Source organism: Bacillus rossius, chromosome 3, assembly GCF_032445375.1.
Source record: "Bacillus rossius redtenbacheri isolate Brsri chromosome 3, Brsri_v3, whole genome shotgun sequence".
Taxonomy (NCBI): domain Eukaryota; kingdom Metazoa; phylum Arthropoda; class Insecta; order Phasmatodea; family Bacillidae; genus Bacillus; species Bacillus rossius.
The window spans coordinates 109102470-109124726 of NC_086332.1; the positions used below are offsets into that span (position 1 = coordinate 109102470).

Consider the following 22257-nt stretch of genomic DNA (forward strand, 5'->3'; position numbering starts at 1 on the left):
GTGTTGTTGCAGGCGAATTCTGAACTGATTTTAAAGTACCTGATACTTTTCAAGTGTACTCGTTTGCCGTTCCTTTATACAGGCGCGTATCAGTGCCAAAGTACCAGGTTGATACTTTTCGACCCACCTCTAGCCTGTGCGCTTTTAAGCGCGCAGGGGTAACAAGTTGAGCTGTTTCCCGACTGACATAGACCAACAGCGCCCAGCGACTGATTATACCCGGGGTTAGGTCCCCCTTGGCCTAGCCGCTTGCGGTCAGTGGGTGATTCAGTTTAACGGCAGTGACGGACTAAGACAAAAAGAGCACCATGATGGACTCTTCGACGATGGCTCCCATGCCCTCCGGCGACGCCACGAGCGACGGCCCATGGCAAACGGTCCAGGGCAAGCGACCGAAAAGGAACCACGTCGACATGGTAGGCGTGGCCGGGGGTCCCTCACCCCCCGTGCCCTCCGCAGCACCCTCAGCGCCCGGCGCGCCCGCAGCGCCCGCACAGCCGCAACAGGCAGTGCCCAACAAAAAACAGCCGATCAAGCCGCTCTTTGTCTTCCTGGACAAAGGGCACAATTACCCGACCATCTTCAGCGCCCTGAAGAACTCCCTTCAGGAGAAATGGTCGGTGTACAACCGAGGCCGCGATCAACTCCAGGTCCAAACGGCATCAGTTACCGAGTACCACACCGCGATCAGGGCCTTAAAGGCGATCGGCGCCCAGTACTCCGTCCTTCTCCAGAAGGATGAAATTCCAAAAAAATTCGTGTTCCTCGGCGTACATCGCGAAACCCCGGCCGAATTCCTGACCGACGTATTCACAGGAATGCAGCTTACAGTCCAGTCCTTCTGGTTCCTGGAAAATCGCCAAACCCGCCAGAAGTGCGACAAACTGGTTGTCGAGGTCCCTCAGACATGCGACACAGACACAATTCTCGCGATCCGAGAATTCGCGGGCATGATAATCCACGTTGAAGACTACCGCCACCCCGCGGGTCCTTCACAATGCAGCACCTGCCAGCGGTTCTCACATGTTGGCAGAGGCTGCAGCGCCAAACCAGTGTGCCGCTGGTGCAGCGGGCCCCACCGCACTCCCGACTGCCCCCACGGAGGAAACCGCGACCACTTGAGGTGCGCGAACTGCGGCGGGCCACACGCGGCCAACTACCGCGGCTGCTTTGTGTATAAGGCCGAGACTCGCCGACACCTCCCCCCTCAGCAGAGGAAGGAACGCGAGCGCCAGTCCAAACTGGCCATGCGTGAAAATCGGCGGGCTGCGGCTGCCTCACAGGCGCAGCCCCAACATCCAGGACCCTCTGGCCAGCATCCAGGCCCGTCAGGCCAACAGGGACCACCGAGGCCCAACCCATTCGGCCCGCCCAGGTACCCGGAGCCGCACTACTTCGGCCAATACATAGCTCCGGCGATGCAAAACCGGTATGCTCCGATTGCGCAGGAGCCTACATACAATGAGATCGACTACCCGGCCATCGCAAATGACTACCGACCGCGCCGCCAAAATCGGGGACAACCAAAGCCCCACTTCAAGAAGCACCACAGCGGCCACAAAAATGGCGGTGGTGCTTCCCCCACGAAGCACGCAGAGAGAGACAGGCAGCCGGCCACATCCGCGGCACCTGCCCCCTCACCTAAACCTACCCCGCGGGCCAAGACGCAAGCTCCCCCCTCCCCCCACCTGCCGAAACAATGGCAGTAGTCGATGCCTCTGGCCCAGCGATTGAGCCCCAGGCAGCGCCACACAGCGCACCTGCACCTGCGCCAGACATGTCCCAGTTCCTCCAGGTCCTGGAACAGTCCGAGACCTTTAAGGCCGATCCCATTCTGGCCACGAACATCGTGCCCATGTGCCAACTCATGGCAATATGGTGCAACCCAGGCACAGAGCTTAGAGAAAAGATCAGAGCCACCATGGGCTTCGTCCAAGTAATTATTGCTAGCCATAATGGCAGCAAATAACAGAGCCCACGCATGATTCTGGTAGACAAAACACACGACCTGACATTTTAGATATTGCACCTAATAAAAGAGTAAATTCCGGATTTGAACTTGAAGTTGTACATGAAATGTCTTCCGATCACTTTCCAGTACACATTGTATTTGATGACGCAAAAACAGAGTCAAACACGCCTCGTAAAATCAAGATTATAAAAAAGCCAACTGGGGGGGGTTTTCAAAATTATCTCCGAAATAACCTACCGGACGCAGCCGAAATAAACATAACAGACAGTGAAAATCTAGAGGCAGCAATCACTGAATTAACAACAAAAATTCAAACCGGAGTAACCAGGTGCATTCCAGAAAAGGAGATTAGGTTAATGCATGACGAGCTGCCAGCATACATAGGCCAATTAATCACACAAAAAAGTCGACTGCGCCGCGAATACACACGACGTAGAACGGCCCAAACCAAGCGCCGAATAAATGAATTACGAATAGTAATATCAGACGAAATTGCCCTTTGGCGAGCGAGCACATGGGACGCAAAAATATCTAGGTTCAAAATCCAGGACAATAGCGCCTGGACTATGACCAGATGTCTCCTAAATAAAACAGATAAAATACCACCACTACAAACAGACACTGGTATTGCCTTCCAACCCCGTGAGAAGGCTGAGGCCTTTGCGAACACACTTGAAACTGCGTTTCAGCCACACAATCAGCAGTGCGACAGGCAATTTACAGCCCACATTTACAGGGAACTGCGCCTAAAACTACAACAACCTGTAGTGGCAGAACCAGTCACTACACTCGCGCAAGAGGTCAAGCGAGTAATTAAACGCATGCGACCTAGGAAAGCTCCGGGGAATGATAGTATACAGGTTATCGTCCTAAAACAACTTCCCGACGGAACACTCGATTACTTAGCTGCATGCATAAATGCAATGCTAACACTACACTACTTTCCGACACAATGGAAAGAGGCAAATGGTATAGTATTTCACAAGCCAGGGAAAGATAAATCCTTACCGCAAAACTACAGGCCAATTAGCCTACTAAATACACTCTCTAAAGTAGCAGAACGTATATTACTCAACCGACTTAAAACACACATACGAGAAAACAACATTCTGCCCAATGAGCAATTTGGTTTCCGTAGTGCACACTCAACAGTACAACAGCTAGTCCGCCTAACGGAAGAAATAACTAGCGCATTTAATGTGCGGGATTATGTAGTAGCTACATTCCTGGATGTAGAAAAAGCCTTCGATCGAGTATTCCACGCAGGCCTCATCTATAAAATGTACTAAACAGGTTTCCCTGACTGCTACATCAAGTTAATTACATCATACTTGGCCAACAGAACATTTAGAGTGACCACAGAAGGCTCGGCCTGCTGGCAGCTCAAACACTTACAACAAGCTCTCACACAGCCCGTACAACACCTTTAGAAATAAAGCGTAGGAGTTGTTGTTAGGGACCCGCGATGAAGGAGTGGGCAATTTCTCTAACTGACCGACAGCCTTTTACTGGCGACAGGTGACCTGAAGCTATGTCTTCTCCAGAGAGTGTCCCGACTCATCAACTTGCGGGTAACACAATTTAAATTAATTATTCGTAGCTTCCTAGCGTAGATGTTGCGGCTAGGGTCTTGCAATGACGGATCAGATAGTTTCTCTAACTGCCGACTGCCCTTGCTGGCGACTGGCGATATGAGCTGTGTCTGTTCCGGAGCACAACCCAGTGCCAATACTCGCGATAATTAATGCAATTAACAACATCGTGCGTACACTACAATTACACTACATTCTTCCTTTAGTTTAGTTACGCGAGCTGACTGGCAGCTTGGTGGGAACAACAACATGTTGCCCCTAAAGACCAGTACCAACCAAACCAAATGCGGACAAAAGGTCCAAGCTCCCAAATTGCTTAGTAGAATTTTTCTATCTGCCCAACTCTTCTTCCAGGACCATCCTTCTTTTCCTGTACTCAACCTGCCTGCTAATAATGCATGATATTTTTTGCATCCCGCATGAAAGTGCCCAGGGTTTTCCCTCTGTCTATGGAGGTTTTACCTGGGCCCAACTTATCTAGTAATTAGTCTAGAATTAAGATAGGGGAGTTAGTCATGGCGCCAATTGCGGCCATGGCTGGCCAATCCCCGAGCAATCACACGATGCATGCTTCCCTTTCTGCATGGCTTAAACCCAGCATGATTAGGCGTAAGGGCGTCGGCCTGGGACGCACCTAGGGCGGTATTCAAAAACATTCAGGTAAGGTAGCGAATAAGCACTACCTTGTTGGGATACAACTGTAACCTATCTCGCAGACTGTATTCCAGAACGCGTCCCAATCCAATTCCTGTTAGGAAACGAAAAAGCAACTGTTTTAATAAACTGTGCCCTATACGAGGCTAGAAACTGATTTCAATGCATTCAAGCGGATGTTTGGCAACCATCGATGGATTTGCTACGCCAAAATCCTACAGATAGCAGCACTATCGTGCGAATTAATTGGCGTAATTTTAATTTTCTCAGGTAATTTTAAAGTTGTTGATTATTTGTTTTTATTACCATTTGACGTCGTCCGACCGACGACCATCCCTAAGCCCGACCTGCACCCGCCAGTATACTCTCCCGCTAACGGAACGCACCCCTGGCCGTGGCCCACCCGAGTCGAGCGAGCCACCGAGCCGAACGGCCAAACCAGACATTATTATTATAAAGCACACTAAATCCGAGTGGACTAGAGACGAACCACACCCATTCCCCCTCAAACAATTAATTACGAATTTTGCGACCTTAAAGTCTCTTCCAGACGCAGTCATTTAGTTTTTAACGTAATGAGGTCAAGCTTGGCGCGGCAGGGGCCGACGCGCCACCGGACGCCATGCCAGTTCCGCAGTTCTACTCGACTCGCGGACCGGGACGGACCTACGTCCCACGGAGAGACCACAACCATTGTCTTCATCGCAAGTAACGTCCGGTAAATATAGTCATTTAGCATAAACCAAACCTTTTTCTATTCACCTCTCCGTGCGTGCCCGGTCCGTTTTTTACGGTTCAGGACCTAATCCGACCGCGTAAACGTAAAGACGTCCCGCACCACACCTGGTGCGCAGGGTCGCTCTTCAGCATACGGCACGGGCCGTCTCCCGCAAACCACAGAACTTTTCTTAAGGCCACGCGCCTTCGCGCTGACCACAAACCCGCAAGGAAAACTTCGCCAAGTTTAGTGGCGGTGCGTGTACCACCCCAGTGGGCACGGCACCAGCGTAGAAACAATCGCTTACGGGACTGGCCGACTCCAGTCGCCCACAAACTCTGTGCGCCACGTCATTTGTGCGCGCCTAATTTTCATTAAGTGTACTTGTTAACGTAACTTTGCGCCACGTCATTTGTGCGCGCCTAATTTTCATTAAGTGTATTTTGTTAACGTAACTTTGCGCCACGTCATTTGTGCGCGCCTAATTTTCATTAAGTGTACTTTGTTAACGTAACTTTGCGCCGCGTCATTTGTGCGCGCCTAATTTTCATCAAGTGTACTTTGTTAACGTAACTTTGCGCCACGTCATTTGTGCGCGCCTAATTTTCATTAAGTGTACTTTGTTAATGTAACTTTGCGCCACGTCATCTGTGCGCGCCTCTCTTGCACCAAGTGTACTTGGCCTGCATACTGTTACCCGAGAAACCAGTGCCACGAAACATTGAACATGTACCGGCCTGCACCTCGCAACGGACAAGTAGCCCTCAGGGGCATGTCTGTGCTCAGTAATTGTATGGTGTGACGTCAATCCCTTGAATAAAGGCACGTCGCTACTACGGCAATCCCACGCATTCTTCTTTAACGTAAATTCCCAGGCAAGACCGCCGACGGTTCTAGCGGACCACGCTGGGGCAACGAACCACGAACCCTCATTGGTTAGACACCGAGCTAGCCTGGCGCCCTCCCGGAACATAAAACGTTAATCAGACCAGCCACCCCGCTAGAACTCGCGCCCGGACTCGAACACGAGACCGCGGACGACGGCAAATGGCGCCCCTGCGTGTGGCAAAATTTTAAGCAAAAAACGGGAAAATTGAGCAAACGGCAAGAAAACGGCCATTTTGGACGCACCAAGAGCGGCGGACAAAGGATCCATCAACCCCCACCCCCAGCGCTGACATTCCAGCAGAGCGTGCGACGCAGGCGGACAACATCACAGCCCAGCACCACCCCCAACCCCCCCATCACTCCCGCACCGGCCCGCTTTCACTTCCGCGCGGCGGTCAGAGTACTCTTCCCCCCCTCCCCCCAAACCACCCTCGTTTTCACTCTCCGCTTTGTGCGGCCATCCGGGCGCTCGACCCCCACCCATCCACCCCCTATCAACTCTCCGCTTCGCGCGGCCATCCGGACAGCTCCCCTCCCCTTTCAATCCTCCACCCGTCCGCTTTGTGCGACTGTCCGGGCACCCATCAAGCCGGCCAGCACGGCCCGCGTGTGGAACAGCCTAACAGCACAGACTGCGCCGCTGGCGAACAGACAACACGTGCGCCCGCCCGTCAACAGAGCTCAGCTGTCAATAACCACGCACCATGCTGTCACACGGAGCCCACGCGACATGCGCGCAATGCCAACGGCCGAGAACAATGGACCTACTAACGGGACCATTACCTTGGCAGAACACCTGCCAATGCCGATCACTGAACAGAACACCACCGGAGACCGACCCGAAACACGAACAATGGGAAGTGAATTGGGATCAAATCTGGAAGGGAAAAATAGAGACGGGGTTAACCATACCACTACAACCGGTACCAATAACCGCCGCAACCGATACGAAACCACAACCGCGCCAGGAGTGCGGACACGCAACCTGCGCCAACACCGCTGCCGAGGGCGGGGCCATCACCCAACCCGAGGCCACACGTACCTACACGACGCGGACAGCGAACTACATGGCGAAATTACCAGAATTTAGCGGAGCACCCCACGAAGACCCCCTAGCATACACACACCAATGCGAAGTGCGCCTGGCACGCAGCGGGATAACCGTCGACGAGTGGCCTGAGAGGACCAGCGAACGGTTGCGGGGACCCGCCCTCGACTGGTGGCAACTATGGGGGCGGGCCGACATGGAGTGGCCCGAGTTCGCAGAGGCCCTCAACCACCGTTTCAACGCCGGGGCTACACTGGTTCAATGCACCTCACAATTCTACAGTAGCACGCAGCGGGAGGGAGAACCAGTGGAAAATTTCATAGCCCACAAACTACAACTATTCCGCCGGATATCACCACTCGTGGAACCAGCCAGGGCACTACCCACCATCACATTACTCCTCAGAGACGAACTCCAGCCCTTCCTACGCATAGGATGCGCCACCACCGTCGAGGACTACGTCCAACTGGCAGTAGCCACGGAACAAAATTTCCAGAGGGCCTGGTGGAGAAACCCGCGCAGGACAAACCGGGAGGACCCCAACCCGCCGAACGACCGGCGCCCACTAGCCATCCAAGGGGCACCACCGCCCCAACAACGCAGGCCCTCACACCCCGACAACCGACGCCCGCCCTACGCGCTGGAGGCGCCTCAAGCGGACGCCAACACAGTCCCCCGACCGCCTCACTGCCAAATGGGGTGCCCAAGGGGCACTTACCACTGGCACAATGAGTGCCCACGGAAGGGGAATACGCAGAGGGAGAGCCACCAACAAGGGCCGCGCGACACACAACCGGCGGGAAACGGTCCAAGGGGGAACTGAAACAGAGTCCCCCAACCCCCAAGTGACCACCACCCACCTTCCAGCGACAACAACGGCCGCGGGAACTACCGCACACACGAACGCACTGGTAACGAACCGCCGCGCCGACCCAACAAACGCGATGACCAACACGACCCCCGGGGGGCACAAACCCCCAAGACTCGGGCAGCTGACCCAACCACCGGACAACTTGCTCCGCATACCGGTAGAGGTCAACAACACACCAGCCATTGCACTCGTGGACACGGGAGCGAGCCACGTGTTCATCCACCCCTCGTTGGTACCCCCCGGCTCCCTCCGCCCGCACCAGGGTGAGCTACGCCTGGCCACCGCCTTACACGCCGGCCTAATGGTGGGGTACGCTGACGTCCAGGTAAGCCTCAGAGAGCTAAGTACTAACGTGACCGCCATCGTTGTGAGTGACCTAAGTGAAGAACTCGTGCTAGGTCAGCCCTGGTTGGCCGAGCACGACGCCGTTCTGGAACTAGGCCCCGCCAAAGTGAATGTCGGTCAGTCCGAACGGTTCGTAGTCTACGCCATAGGACGAGCCCCCACACCGGCAAATGGATGCGTGACTCTCGCCGAATTGCGTCATAACGTTCCCCCGGAATACGAAGCCGCGGTGAACAAGATCTTACGCGAACAACGGGACATGTTCACGACCACCGAGCCCCTACGGCGCACCACAGTAGCCGAACATTCCATCCCCACCACCACCGATCAACCCATCTACGAGTCACCTCGCGGGTACGGGTTTCGCGAACAGCGGGTAATACGCGAACAGGTGATGGAGATGCTACACAGCGGAGTAATAGAGCCCTCCAACAGCTCATATAACGCATGCATAGTACTGGCCGCTAAGAAGGACGGCACATTACGTTTTTGCGCAGATTTCCGCCCACTAAATGCTGTGACAATCAGTTCACCACCCCCACGGATCAGCGTCGAGACCGCTGTGGCCAGTCTAGGTAGAGCCCGGATATTCAGCACCCTAGACCTCAAGTCGGGGTACTGGCAAGTGCCCATACGGCAGCAAGACCGGGAGAAAACGGCATTCACGGTCCCCGATGGCCGACGTTTCCAATTCCGAGCCATGCCGTTTGGCCTAAAATGCGCGCCAGCAACCTTTCAAGCCATGATGACCCGAGTGCTGGAGGGGTACCTTGGCCAGTTCGCTCTCGCATATTTAGATGACGTCATCGTCTTCTCGGAGACGTGGGAGGACCACTGTCGCCATCTTGCCCTAGTCTTCGAACGGCTCGCCACCCACCACCTAACAGCCAACCCGGCGAAATGTCATCTAGGCACGCGGGAAGTAGAGTTCCTAGGGCACATGCTTAATGCGGAAGGGAGCCACCCGCAACCATCCCACCTGCAAAAAATCGCAGCGGCAGAGACCCCACGCACACGGAAACAATTGCAGCGATTCATCGGCCTGGTGAATTGGTTAAGGAACTACATACCAAACTTCTCCCACGTAATTTCACCACTCACAGATTTACTGTCCCCCCAGTCCCGCTACCGCTGGAACACCTGGGCCCAACAGGCATTTGAACAGGTGAAGGGCGCGTTCACCAGGTGTCATACTTTAGCACGCATTGATCCCGAACGCCCGTTGATCCTCCAGACCGACGCAAGCGCGCTAGGGGTAGGAGCGGTGCTATTTCAAACGGATGACCAGGGGAACAAGCAGGTCATTGAGTATGCCAGCGCGAAATTCGGGTCCGCTGAGCGGAAATATCATAGTAATGAACAAGAATGTTTAGCCGTGATATGGGCCGTGAAAAAGTACCGTCCCCACCTCGAAGGGCGGACATTCACCCTCCGCACGGACAACCGCTGCCTTACCTGGCTCCAGACCATGCAGGGGCGTAAGGGGAAACTGATACGCTGGGCCCTCCTTCTCCAGTCATTCGATTTCGTAGTGGAACACGTACCAGGAGAGGAAAACCAACTGCCAGACATGCTATCCAGACACCCTAGCGATCAGCACGAAGTAACAGATGCCGAAGGGTGGGAGGAGATGCTACCCCCCTCCTTGAAGGACAGCTGGCACCACTCACCAGCCACGTGCACATGCATAATCACGGATGAGGAAAGGGCTGACACACCACCTAACACTGCCGCTGACCTGGACCTCCGGGTACTAGCAGCCCAACAACAGTCTCCTGAGGCCGACCGACGGCGACATCGCCTAAGGGAGGAACCCCACGCAAATTGGAGGGTCGAAGCTAACCTCATCCTAAATCGTGCCCCAGGGGGCGCGGGAGGCTGGAAGACATACGTGCCACCCGAAGCACGCGAGGCGGTACTCCGCTTCGTGCACGACCACGACCTTGCGGGCCACCCGGGGACAGACCAAACCCAGAGAGCGGTCTCACAACACCACCACTGGCCCGGGATGGCGAGGGACGTCAGGGAATACGTGCGCGAATGCGAAGTATGTCAAGTGCGTAAAGCACGCCGACGGGACGGCGAACAACAACAACAACCCCGCCAACCAACACAGGCATTCCTGACTATCGCGCTAGACGTGATGGGGCCCTACCCCAGGTCACCCAGAGGCAAACGATTTTTGCTCGTGGTGACCGACATGTTTACGCGATGGACGGAAGCCTACCCCTGTAGCAACGCGAGGGCCAACACCATCATCCACCTCATGACTCACGAGTTCCTGCCTCGGTGGGGCTATCCGCAATCAGCGTTGATGGACAACGGCAGCCAATTTCTTGGCAAACAGTGGCAGGAGTGGTGTAACGGGATGAGCATCCAGCACCACACCACCCCCGCCTACCACCCCCGGGCCAACCCCACGGAGCGCAGGAACCAGGACTTGAAGGTCCAACTCCGCCTCAGACTCGGCGACGACCACACCCAGTGGGACCAGCACGTCGCCGACGCGTTGTTTTGTACCCGCCGCCGCGTAAACGCCGCGACCGGGCGAACCCCGGCGGAAATGGTACAGGGGAACAACCTCCCACTACCCGGCGAGTGGGCCACTCACGGCGTCCCACACACCGGGGAAGGAGAGAGGGAGCGTGCATGGCGCCTAACAGCAATGCACGAGGCCGCCAGACAGCGCCAAACGAACTATATGCAGGAAATCACCCCCAAAACCGCGCGGGAGCCCCCCGCGGTGCGAGCAGGTGATCGCGTATACGCTCGCGTACATCCACTGTCCGCAGCGCCTCGCAACTACTGCGCCAGGCTGGCACCCCGCTGGGGGGGCCCTACACCGTGCAGAAATCTCTAGGGAGGACGTCATACCTGGTCCGACTCGGGGGCAGACGAGTGCGTAAAATCCACCGCGACGACTTACGCCTCGCCTCGATTCCCGGGGAACCTCCCCCAGGAGACCAGAACTTTGACGAACCACCAGGATACGACGAACCGGAGGAGGGTCACCGTCCACCACCCGTAGGTGACAGCCGCGATGACGCACCACCGATACTAGAGGCGAACGCACAGAACGCAGAAGACCTACTATCACCCGCGCCAGAAGTCCCGCACGAGGCAACGACACCGCACCAGCCAGGACGACCGACAGAATACGAACATGCCACGATCACCGAAATGACGACTGGGGACTTAACACCTCAACCGGATGACGTGACGGCAATCGCAGTGGCACCGGAGGAACTTGACGCGGTCCAGTTAGTAAGCCCGACACGCGGAGCATGGGGACACACGGCCTCTCTCGCGGACGCCACATTCCGGATGTTCGTAGACGAACCCGATGAGGGAAACCCTGCACCGCGCCCAGGACCGGAGCCACGCCAGCTATTCGACCCCAACGACACGGAGACGAGCGAAGCTCCAGGTATCCCGGAGCGCAGGAGGCAACCCTACGCAAGTGGGTCGCAAGCGGGTGACGTCAGGGACCAACAACTGAGGCCCGACCAACCGAACATGCCAGCAGACTCAAAGACACACTCGACGCACGGATCAGAACCCGTGCCACCAACCCCACAGACGGGAAGACCCCAAAGAGACCGGCGACAACAGGGGTATCTGGCTGAGTACGACCTCGGGAGACCCACAAAGCGAAACACCACCACCCATCACTCCGAGCCGCCAACCCAGGACGACCCATCCGCAAGGGACAGGGTGTATCAGCTGCGGCCGCCACGGCCCCCGCCAGCTCGGACGTGCTGCCACCCCTAAGGCGGCAACACTCCCGCCTCCACAAGCACCACGACGCCGCCCCCGGCACACCTGCCACGACGGCAACCGGGGCGGCGCACACGCTGGCCCAGTCGGCCACAATCACCAGGTCCAGTGCGCTGGCCCTACCAGCCGCTGGCCACCACAGGCGCCACGACGCCGCCCCCGGCACGCCTGCCAATACGGCAACCGGGGCGGCGCGCACGCTGGCCCAGTCGGCCACAATCACCAGGTCCAGTGCGCTGGCCCTACCAGCCGCTGACCCCACACCGGCGCCACGACGCCGCCCCCGGCACGCCTGCCATGACGGCAACCGGGGCGGCGCGCACGCTGGCCCAGTCGGCCACAATCACCAGGTCCAGTGCGCTGGCCCTACCAGCCGCTGACCCCACACCGGCGCCACGACGAAGCCCCCGGCACGCCTGCCACGACGGCAACCGGGGCGGCGCGCACGCTGGCCCAGTCAGCCACGATCGCCGGGTCCGGTACGCGGAGCCTATCAGCTGCAGAGCCGCGAACCGCAACTGGACAGGGCTGCCGGAGCTAGGGGTGCTACCACGTGGCGGGACCATAAGCGGCGCAAGGTCGGGCTTCTCGAGGGGGGGGCGTTTGACGTCGTCCGACCGACGACCATCTCTAAGCCCGACCTGCACCCGCCAGTATACTCTCCCGCTAACGGAACGCACCCCTGGCCGTGGCCCACCCGAGTCGAGCGAGCCACCGAGCCGAACGGCCAAACCAGACATTATTATTATAAAGCACACTAAATCCGAGTGGACTAGAGACGAACCACACCCATTCCCCCTCAAACAATTAATTACGAATTTTGCGACCTTAAAGTCTCTTCCAGACGCAGTCATTTAGTTTTTAACGTAATGAGGTCAAGCTTGGCGCGGCAGGGGCCGACGCGCCACCGGACGCCATGCCAGTTCCGCAGTTCTACTCGACTCGCGGACCGGGACGGACCTACGTCCCACGGAGAGACTACAACCATTGTCTTCATCGCAAGTAACGTCCGGTAAATATAGTCATTTAGCATAAACCAAACCTTTTTCTATTCACCTCTCCGTGCGTGCCCGGTCCGTTTTTTACGGTTCAGGACCTAATCCGACCGCGTAAACGTAAAGACGTCCCGCACCACACCTGGTGCGCAGGGTCGCTCTTCAGCATACGGCACGGGCCGTCTCCCGCAAACCACAGAACTTTTCTTAAGGCCACGCGCCTTCGCTCTGACCACAAACCCGCAAGGAAAACTTCGCCAAGTTTAGTGGCGGTGCGTGTACCACCCCAGTGGGCACGGCACCAGCGTAGAAACAATCGCTTACGGGACTGGCCGACTCCAGTCGCTCACAAACTCTGTGCGCCACGTCATTTGTGCGCGCCTAATTTTCATTAAGTGTACTTGTTAACGTAACTTTGCGCCACGTCATTTGTGCGCGCCTAATTTTCATTAAGTGTATTTTGTTAACGTAACTTTGCGCCACGTCATTTGTGCGCGCCTAATTTTCATTAAGTGTACTTTGTTAACGTAACTTTGCGCCGCGTCATTTGTGCGCGCCTAATTTTCATCAAGTGTACTTTGTTAACGTAACTTTGCGCCACGTCATTTGTGCGCGCCTAATTTTCATTAAGTGTACTTTGTTAATGTAACTTTGCGCCACGTCATCTGTGCGCGCCTCTCTTGCACCAAGTGTACTTGGCCTGCATACTGTTACCCGAGAAACCAGTGCCACGAAACATTGAACATGTACCGGCCTGCACCTCGCAACGGACAAGTAGCCCTCAGGGGCATGTCTGTGCTCAGTAATTGTATGGTGTGACGTCAATCCCTTGAATAAAGGCACGTCGCTACTACGGCAATCCCACGCATTCTTCTTTAACGTAAATTCCCAGGCAAGACCGCCGACGGTTCTAGCGGACCACGCTGGGGCAACGAACCACGAACCCTCATTGGTTAGACACCGAGCTAGCCTGGCGCCCTCCCGGAACATAAAACGTTAATCAGACCAGCCACCCCGCTAGAACTCGCGCCCGGACTCGAACACGAGACCGCGGACGATGGCACATTAAACTATTCAAATATATTCCAGAATAGTTTTTGCTATTATAAAGTTTTATTTGACACACTAGGTAATTTTAAAGTTGTTGATTATTTGTTTTTATGACCATTGAAGTAATCAAATATATTTCAGAATAGTTTTTGCTATTATAAAGTTTTATTTGACACATTAAAACACATTATACATCCCCCGATTATAATTAAAATGACTGTATATGAGTTAATGGCGCCAGATGCGATTCAGTCATCTGGGAGAAATCAACGAAAAAGTGAGCTCTGCGCATGCGCGTGATTTTGGCAACGAAACGGCAACAGATAGGACACCAAAAATCAGTGCCCTAAAAATAAGGTACTGGCCATGTCCTATCGTGCACTTGGAATATGGTTAGGGTACAGGTATCGCATATTCAACACCTAAACCCTTATTTTTGTGTCTTGGAATACGGCCCCTAGAGTCTTCCCTAACCCAGACCCCTCCCAAACAAAATACACTTAGTTTTAGTTAGGTTAGGAAAAAAAAATGACTTCCCTATCACATTGGCTGGCTGGCAGCCTGGTGGGAAATAACCTTTACCGCCCAAAACAATGCGCACAGCAATGTGCAAGTAGGGATGCAACATCGCTCTTAAAAACATCGATATCACGAACATCGATGTTCAAACGAAAAAGCATCGATGTCAAAAAACATTGTTTTGACAACCGATACATCGATGTTTTAACCGATGGTTTTAAATATCAGGAAAAACATGCCAAAATTATTCAAATTATAGTATGTAGCCAAAAACCATACCTACTACAGGTTCCTGACCACAATATTCACAAGATAGCTGTGATAGTTGAGCGGTGACCGTAACATTATATAGCGGAGAAATGAAGATAAAGGTGTACTGCACTGCCCTTAAGTGGTTTCAAGATTCAGTATCGGTTGTTTTATGCCTAAAAATTACTCCAAAAACACTCATTTTTGCCATTTTCACTATACTAAAAACACAGTTTAAAAACTTAATCCGAATACAAAAGTAGGTACCTTTCGGCATTCAGCGAAAAACTTAAATGCTTTTCGTAAACAGACCCCACTCGGATATCCTGAAGCTCTGCGCACCGTATGTGTGCCCGGGAAGACTGTAGCCTTAAGATACAGGCTTACTTAAAATAAAATTACTTGTTTTTTATGTTTTTAGTTATCATTTCATGAATATATTGTAAATAGTAAAGATCGTGAGAGATCTATCTATCAAAAAACAATTGCGATACGACATTTAGTTTTCAAGAAACCTTTTTTTAAAATTTTCGATACTTATAAAACTTACATTTTTAAGTATAAATAAATGTTGTAAATGCTAAACCATTTTGGTTTGTATTCTTATAATTTTTCCCCCAGTATTTTAAAGGCCGTCTACAATAGTCCGAACCTGTGTGTGGTCCGTGTCATCCGAATGTGAGTGACGTCACATTGTCTCACCGAAAACTGCCCTGTCCACAATTGCGATGTCCGATGTCCGAATGTATTGATTTCTAAAGTTGCTACCAGAGCACAGTAAATGTGCCAAACAAAATGTTTTTGTTTATTGTTTTGATGCTTTGTAGTTTGAGATTGAACTTTTGAAAGTTGTGGGAGTTCAATTTTATATATTTATTCAGTAAGGCAAAGTGGCAAATGTAAATGCTAAAAAATGAACTCATACCACAGCAATCAAACAGCACTAATTTAAATGTCGTCTTGCTCGTCTTGAATTACAACACCTTCCATTTCTTTCAATAACAAAAACAAACACCACATTTTCAAACGGGAACCGGAAATTCAAATCTCGCGAGTGTTCTGTTCTTTTTTCTGTGTCCGAAGTACACCGGTTGGGACAAAAAGTTCAAATTGACGAATGTCTTCGGACCAGGTAGGTTCGGACCTTCGCCCACTTCACGCATGATGTCAGAGGGTCACGTGGACCAATCACCGACGAGTGTCCTTCGGACATAATTTAGGACATTGCCATTGTAGACGGGCCTTAAGAAGTCTAAAATCATAAAAAAATAACTATTTTTTTACACAATTTATTTTTAATTGAAAAAAAAAATAGGGAAAAAGCATGAAGTGTATGTGCAGGTTTAAAATGTAACATTAATTTTCTCGATAGAGCTAGCGATACCGTATCGGTACCAATCAATAGCTTGTATGTACAACAAGCTATGAAATTGTCCATTAAGTCTCGCTGCTTTTTCCTTATATTTTTCAGAATTCAAAAGAAAATTCTTATGTAAACAAATTTTTTAACGGTATTTATTTTTTCCAAATGATTTTACACATCTTAAAGTACTGGAAAAAAATTGATACTGAAATCAACCAAATAGTTCAGTATTTACAACATTTTTAATACCTACTTAAAAATGTAGGTTTTTATAGTAAGTATAGACAGTTAAAAAAATTGTATCTTAAAAACTAAATGTCGTATCGTAATTTTTTTATATATTCAATAAATATTCATGAAATGATAGCCAAAATATTATTAAAAAAATAGGGTAATTTTAATGATGAACGATGTCGATGTTTTTGGACTTTTTCGTCAATGCATCGGCAATGTATCGCTCTTCAAAACATCGATGCTAACATCGATGTTTCATGAACGATACATCGATGTTTTGAAAACATCGATGTATCGTTTGCATCCCTATGTGCAAGCCCCCAATCCCCCGCATGGTAGACTCTTTTCTACTCTGTCCAACTCTTCATCCTGAACCATCCTTCTGTTTCCCGTAATCAACCTGCTTGCCAATAATGCATGAATTTTTGCATCCCGCATGTAAGTGCCCAGGGTTTTCCCTGTTTCTATGCAGGTTTTACCTGGGCCCAACTTATCTAGTTTTTAGTTTAGAATAGTCAGTGAGGGGAGTTAGTCATTGGCGCCAATTGCTGCCATGGCTGGCCAATCCCCTCCTAGCACACGATGCATGCACCCTCTCCCGCATGGCTAACCCCTGCATGATTAGAGCATATAGGCTTCGGCCTGAGACGCACTTAGAGTCTCTCCCTAACCCAGACCCCTCCCAAATAGACTTGGTTTTAATTTAGGTTAGGAAAAAAAATTACCTCCCTATCTCGGACCCCTCGATAATACACTTAGTGTTATGGCGCGGTTACATGGGAGTCTGAACTACTTCAGGTGTACATGTTCAACTGTTGGAGTGCGGTTACACACAGTCTGAACATGTTTCGTTCGAGGCCATTTCCCATTTAACTTAAACAGGTTGGCAAAGTAGTTCAGATCGACATATCTTCTACATTAGCCTCTGATTGGTTGCTTAGAATATAAACAGTCCTTTGCAGAAATTCAAGATGGAAAGTGTTCCTGGCACAAGTTCGAGTAATATTTTACCGAATGCAACAAAAAAAATAACAGGTAATTATATAGATATTTTTTAATTGATCCTGACCTTAATTTTCTTAAAACTGAAATAGGTACTCTCTTGCAAAAAATAATAAAAAATAAGTTTAAGAAATTAAATGTGCATGTTGTTTGAATTCCCGATTTGTAAAAAAAATATTGAGCAATATGAAAACACATTCCATTTCTGCTGATAATACTTTATAAACAAGTGAGAAAATCCGCGTTTTCTGAATACAAAATGGAGAAGATCAACAACAATCATTCGTTGACAGTAGACAATCGGTTTTAGAGCTGAACACACTTTTCAGCAACTACCGTGTAACCGTACACTTTCGCTTTTGTAAACGTGTTTACTTAAACATGTTCACCTGAAGTAGTTCAAGGTCCCGTGTAACCGCGGCCTTAGTTAGGTTAGGAAAAATTTAAAAAAAAAAAAAAAACCTTGCCAGAGATCCCTACCCCAGGGGAAATCTGGGGGAAATAAGGCAGAAATTTGGAATTTGGCTTATTGCTTTCTGCTCTGCTCTCCTCTCCTCACCCCACCCCTCACAATCTCTTCCTTCCTCTGTAGCAGCCTTCGGGAGCTCGCTCAAGAATCTCTTCCCTCCCTCTGGAGTGGCCCTCGGGAGCGGCCCTTGGGAGCCCCCTCTAGGATTCCTACCTCTCCACCCCCTTGGAAAGGCCTTCGGGAGCTCGCACTATGGCTCCGACTGATACCCCTTCCTCGTTCCTTACCTGACCCCTCCCCTCCATAGACCCTCCCAGCATTGGGCACTACCCGCCTGCAGGAGCTGTTCGGCGACAATGTGTGAGCGCACCACACCACTCCAGCACTTGACGCTGTTGCCGGAACACGTCAGTACATTATGTTTTCTTTTAATTGTTAATAATGTAAAACTGTTATTTTTAACTGTTAAATATATGTATTAAATGTACTTTATTATATTTCAGGATAATGGCTCCCAGCGAGAGTGGTAAGAAGAGACCTACGCCTTCAAAAGAAGTAATGGAGACAGCTGTGAATGATGTCCTTGATAATAAATTGACCATAAGAAGATCTGCAGATAAGTACGGTGTTGCGAAGACTGCAGTAGCTCGTTATGTAGTTAAATATAGGGAGCAAAACTATGAATCATTCAAATACAAACCTAGTTTTGATGTTCATAAAGTGTTTTACTCTGAAGAAGAGAAATAACTTGCCAGTTATTTGCTACTTTCTGCAAAGCTTCATTATGGCCTCACTACAGTAGAGACCAGGAAATTGGCATATCAGTATGCTAAACATAATAACAAAGTTGTACCAGATTGGCAAGATCAAATCGCAGGCGAGGGTTGGTTACGCATGTTTCGGAAGCGCAATACACAGTTATCTCTCCGCAAACCAGAATCAACAAGCTTGTCCCGCTCTACATCATTCAATAGGACCACAGTCTCGGAGTTCTTCAAGAACTACCAAGATGTTCTAAATAAACACAACTTCCAACCTCACCAGATATGGAATGTTGATGAGACAGGCCTAACGACTGTTCATGTACCTCCTAAAGTATTTGCTCAGAAAGATTCAAAGCAAGTAGGAGGAAGGACATCTGAGTAGTCCAGTTCCAAAACTCGCCTTGTCCTCTTTCACTGGAACAGAGAAAATCGAGAAAAACTGATATGCAAAGAGGTTGTGACATAGCCAACACACAGTAGGTATGATTCATTTCAAAAATTAAATTGAAATATGTTTCTTGAGGTCTTTGAAATGTAACAGTATACACAAATATTAAAACTGTTAAAATAAATTGGACAAGATGAGCTTTGGAACAATACTTTGGACAAGGTGAATATTGGAACAGTATGACGCCACTCCCGCTGCCTGTTTAAGTTTTTAATTAAATATTAGCGTTGGAAAAGATCCCAGGGGTTTTAACGGGGGTTCAGCCTCGTGGCTGCAGGAAGGAGCGCGTCGTGGTTCGGAGCCTACCTGGGCTGTTCAGGCCACCCAGGACGCCTTGTAAATAACTGGTAAACGAATTAACAGGACACTGCACTTTATTCAGTATCGATACACTTATAGGTCCCGGTACTGGCCGCGTCCATTGTCTGACTGCTGCGACACGCGTACCTCTGAACGTAAACGGTGCGCGCGACCAGGATAGGTTGCAAAGTAATATCTACGAACTGATACAGTGGTTACTTATCCATATGAAGGATATGGCGGATAGTTGCGGAGCTTCTGTATTGCAACAACTTAGGCAGACACGTTAACATCTGTTCAAGATTGTTTGCAATCTAACATGCGGCGAAATAATAATGTCTCGAAAATACGTAGATACAGTAAGCTGGAGACGTACACATTATAGTCTCTTATGAAATTGAAAGTTATTCAGTTAGATTACACGTTACAAGTTACACATTTAAGATGGTGAAAATTAAAAGGCGAAAGTTAGTCAGTAAGCATTCAACACTCGTTACAAAGAGTCTTCGATGATGACAATTAATTGGCCATGAAGCCGAAACTGCGTACCACTATTACGCTGTTCTTAAGCTGGACATGGAATTACGTATAAAAGTAAAGTTCCCTGTTGGGATGAATTTAATAAGTTACGTGTTGCACGAAATATCGTGCGAATGGGTGGGGTCGGCGCCGAGCTGAATAAAGGATTTATAAAACTTACACTATTGCTGATATGTAGATGAAGCGCGAAAGTTGAAGGCCCGACGTTCGCGGAGCGACCGACCCCTGCGAGCTCCCGACGGTAACTGAGCGCGAGACCGCCCTGCGGCCTCGCGCCTAACCACGTGGAACGCGGGAAAACCGACCCGGCCAGTTCTGGACTTAAAGACAAGTTACACAATATATGCTTATAAAACAATTAGACATAATTTCCCTTACATGAATCCTCTTTTAAATTGTTATTAATTTAGTTGTTTTAATTTGACAAAATAATTATACAATTAATTAGGCGCATTGCCACACCCGGCCGGGCGCTGACGTCGCTTTGGTGTTCGTCGCGACGCACTTTCACACACTCCGCGGTCATCACGCTCGGGCATGTTCGATGTACTTAAGAGCAAGTTTTGTTGTGGCATAATGACCTTTGCGGACCAGAGGGAGCACCGGCGGTTGGCGTCAATTATATAATACAAAATGAATTGTTTCGTAAGGAAAACCAGTAATAAACTTTGATTACATCTTGTATTTTAATAATGATACAAAATACATTTTTTAACAAAAAATAAAAAAAAATTTCTAGTGCATATTAAGATCCTACACTGACTGAAGTTTCTCCTTATTTTCTCAATATTGTCAACTAAAAAATATGTTGAACTATTTCAAAGCATCATTCTCTCAAATCTTCATCCACCATAGGTTCATCATCATCCTCTTCATGCACAGTTGTGTATTGTCCGGCAAGAACATCTCTATAGAATGCCAAACTTGCATTCTCCTTCCATTCAGGCCCATAGTGCTTCGACAGTAGCTTATTCACATCATTGGCTTTGGCAGCATTTGGGTGGAGTCCTAGTGGAACTATTACTGGGTTAATTTTTTGGTAACACTTGCCACGTCTGCAAATACCTTGACTTTCCATAAGGTCAGTTCGGTAATTGGGTTCCCCTCGAACAAGTACTTAACTTTCTTTTGATTTCTTTAAAATGATCTGCTTCGTGTTACAAAATTTGAAGTGCCATGAACTGGTAGGTCGCACAACTTCTGCAATAGCTGATTTCCAATCGTAGAAAGCAAAACCAGCATTGCCAGGTTTGATTACAGTTCCTAACTATCCAAATATATCAAAATATTCTTGGGGTGACACTATCACTTCCTTTGCTTTTACCCGCTTTTCAATACGACCAAAAACACGGTCTGCTGGTAGGAATGAGTGTCCTGGGGAAAATGATGTCTACTTCCTTGATTTGTTGTGGTGCTTCACACTTTAACCAATTTTATACCATACCTACCATCGTACTATTTTTATTTTGGCCTCCGCAGCTGTCAGCAAAATGCCTTATAGTGGTTATTGTGTAATCGATTCCAGTATTCTGCAAGCAGTGGTGAACACATGATGAAATTTCATTAGAGCCTTTGTGTGCATCAAGTTCTGTCCATGTGTAAATAAACGTGTTATTGGTGGTTTGTTCTGTTTAAAACGATCCTCGACAAACAGTAAACTTATACACATAGAATTGTCAGCTAAAATAGGCACTTTGATCTGGTACCTTTGGTAGTACCATATTTTTTTGGCAATCAAGAGAAAATGTGATGGTATTAACATAATTTTCTTTCAGCATATCATAGAAAGCTTTCGAACGGAGTTTGTGAACCCTAAATTCGACTCTCAACCCTTGTTTCACATGCTCATTGTTTTCAGTTTTTATTTTACCTTCAAGTTCAATGTAACGAGAGCACTTATCTGTAGCTGGACTACGAAAGCTGACATTGTAATCATTGTCAAAAATTGTTCTAAAGAAGTCATATTTGACTCTTAAAAGACTATCGTTAGTAGTATCATTGTATACCCTCCACATTTTTTAAATTGACAATTCACTTGGAAATATTGTTTCTTAGAACTATCCCTGCAATAGTGTGACTGAAGGGACTGAAAGGACTCTATAAAAGCTCGAACATTTTGTCTTCGTGCTGTATAATGTTTACTACGATGGTCCCCTCCACGATTTTCATTCGGTGACGTACCTTTAAGTAACTGTTCTTTACAAAGCCTCTGTACTCTGAATTTGGAGACACCCAATGTATCAAGAAATACTTTTTGGCATATTTGTACCAAAACACGCCCTGAAGCCTGGATAAATCATAGCATGTTATATGTCACAGTAACAGTTTTCCTTGACCCGTGTTGAGTTCTTGGACGACTTCTTTTCGGTACATTATTTGCGACATACCTTAAGATGTAATGGTCCTGTGTTATCTTGTCACTGGTAGCATAGAAATTTTGGTGGAAGTGACGAATATAT

General features: G+C 49.6%; 1 protein-coding gene across 1 annotated transcript; it reads left to right on the forward strand.

Moving 5' to 3' along the window:
* Positions 1-308: 308 nt before the first annotated feature.
* Positions 309-1709, forward strand: LOC134531356 (uncharacterized). Its single transcript, XM_063367055.1, has one exon. It carries the CDS (start codon positions 309-311, stop codon positions 1707-1709), a length of 1401 nt encoding a protein of 466 aa, XP_063223125.1.
* The last annotated feature ends 20548 nt before the right edge of the window (positions 1710-22257 follow it).

Coding starts and splice junctions, on each gene's coding strand:
- LOC134531356 (XM_063367055.1), top strand. CDS start 309: ATGATGGACTCTTCGACGATGGCTCCCATGCCCTCCGGCGACGCCACG.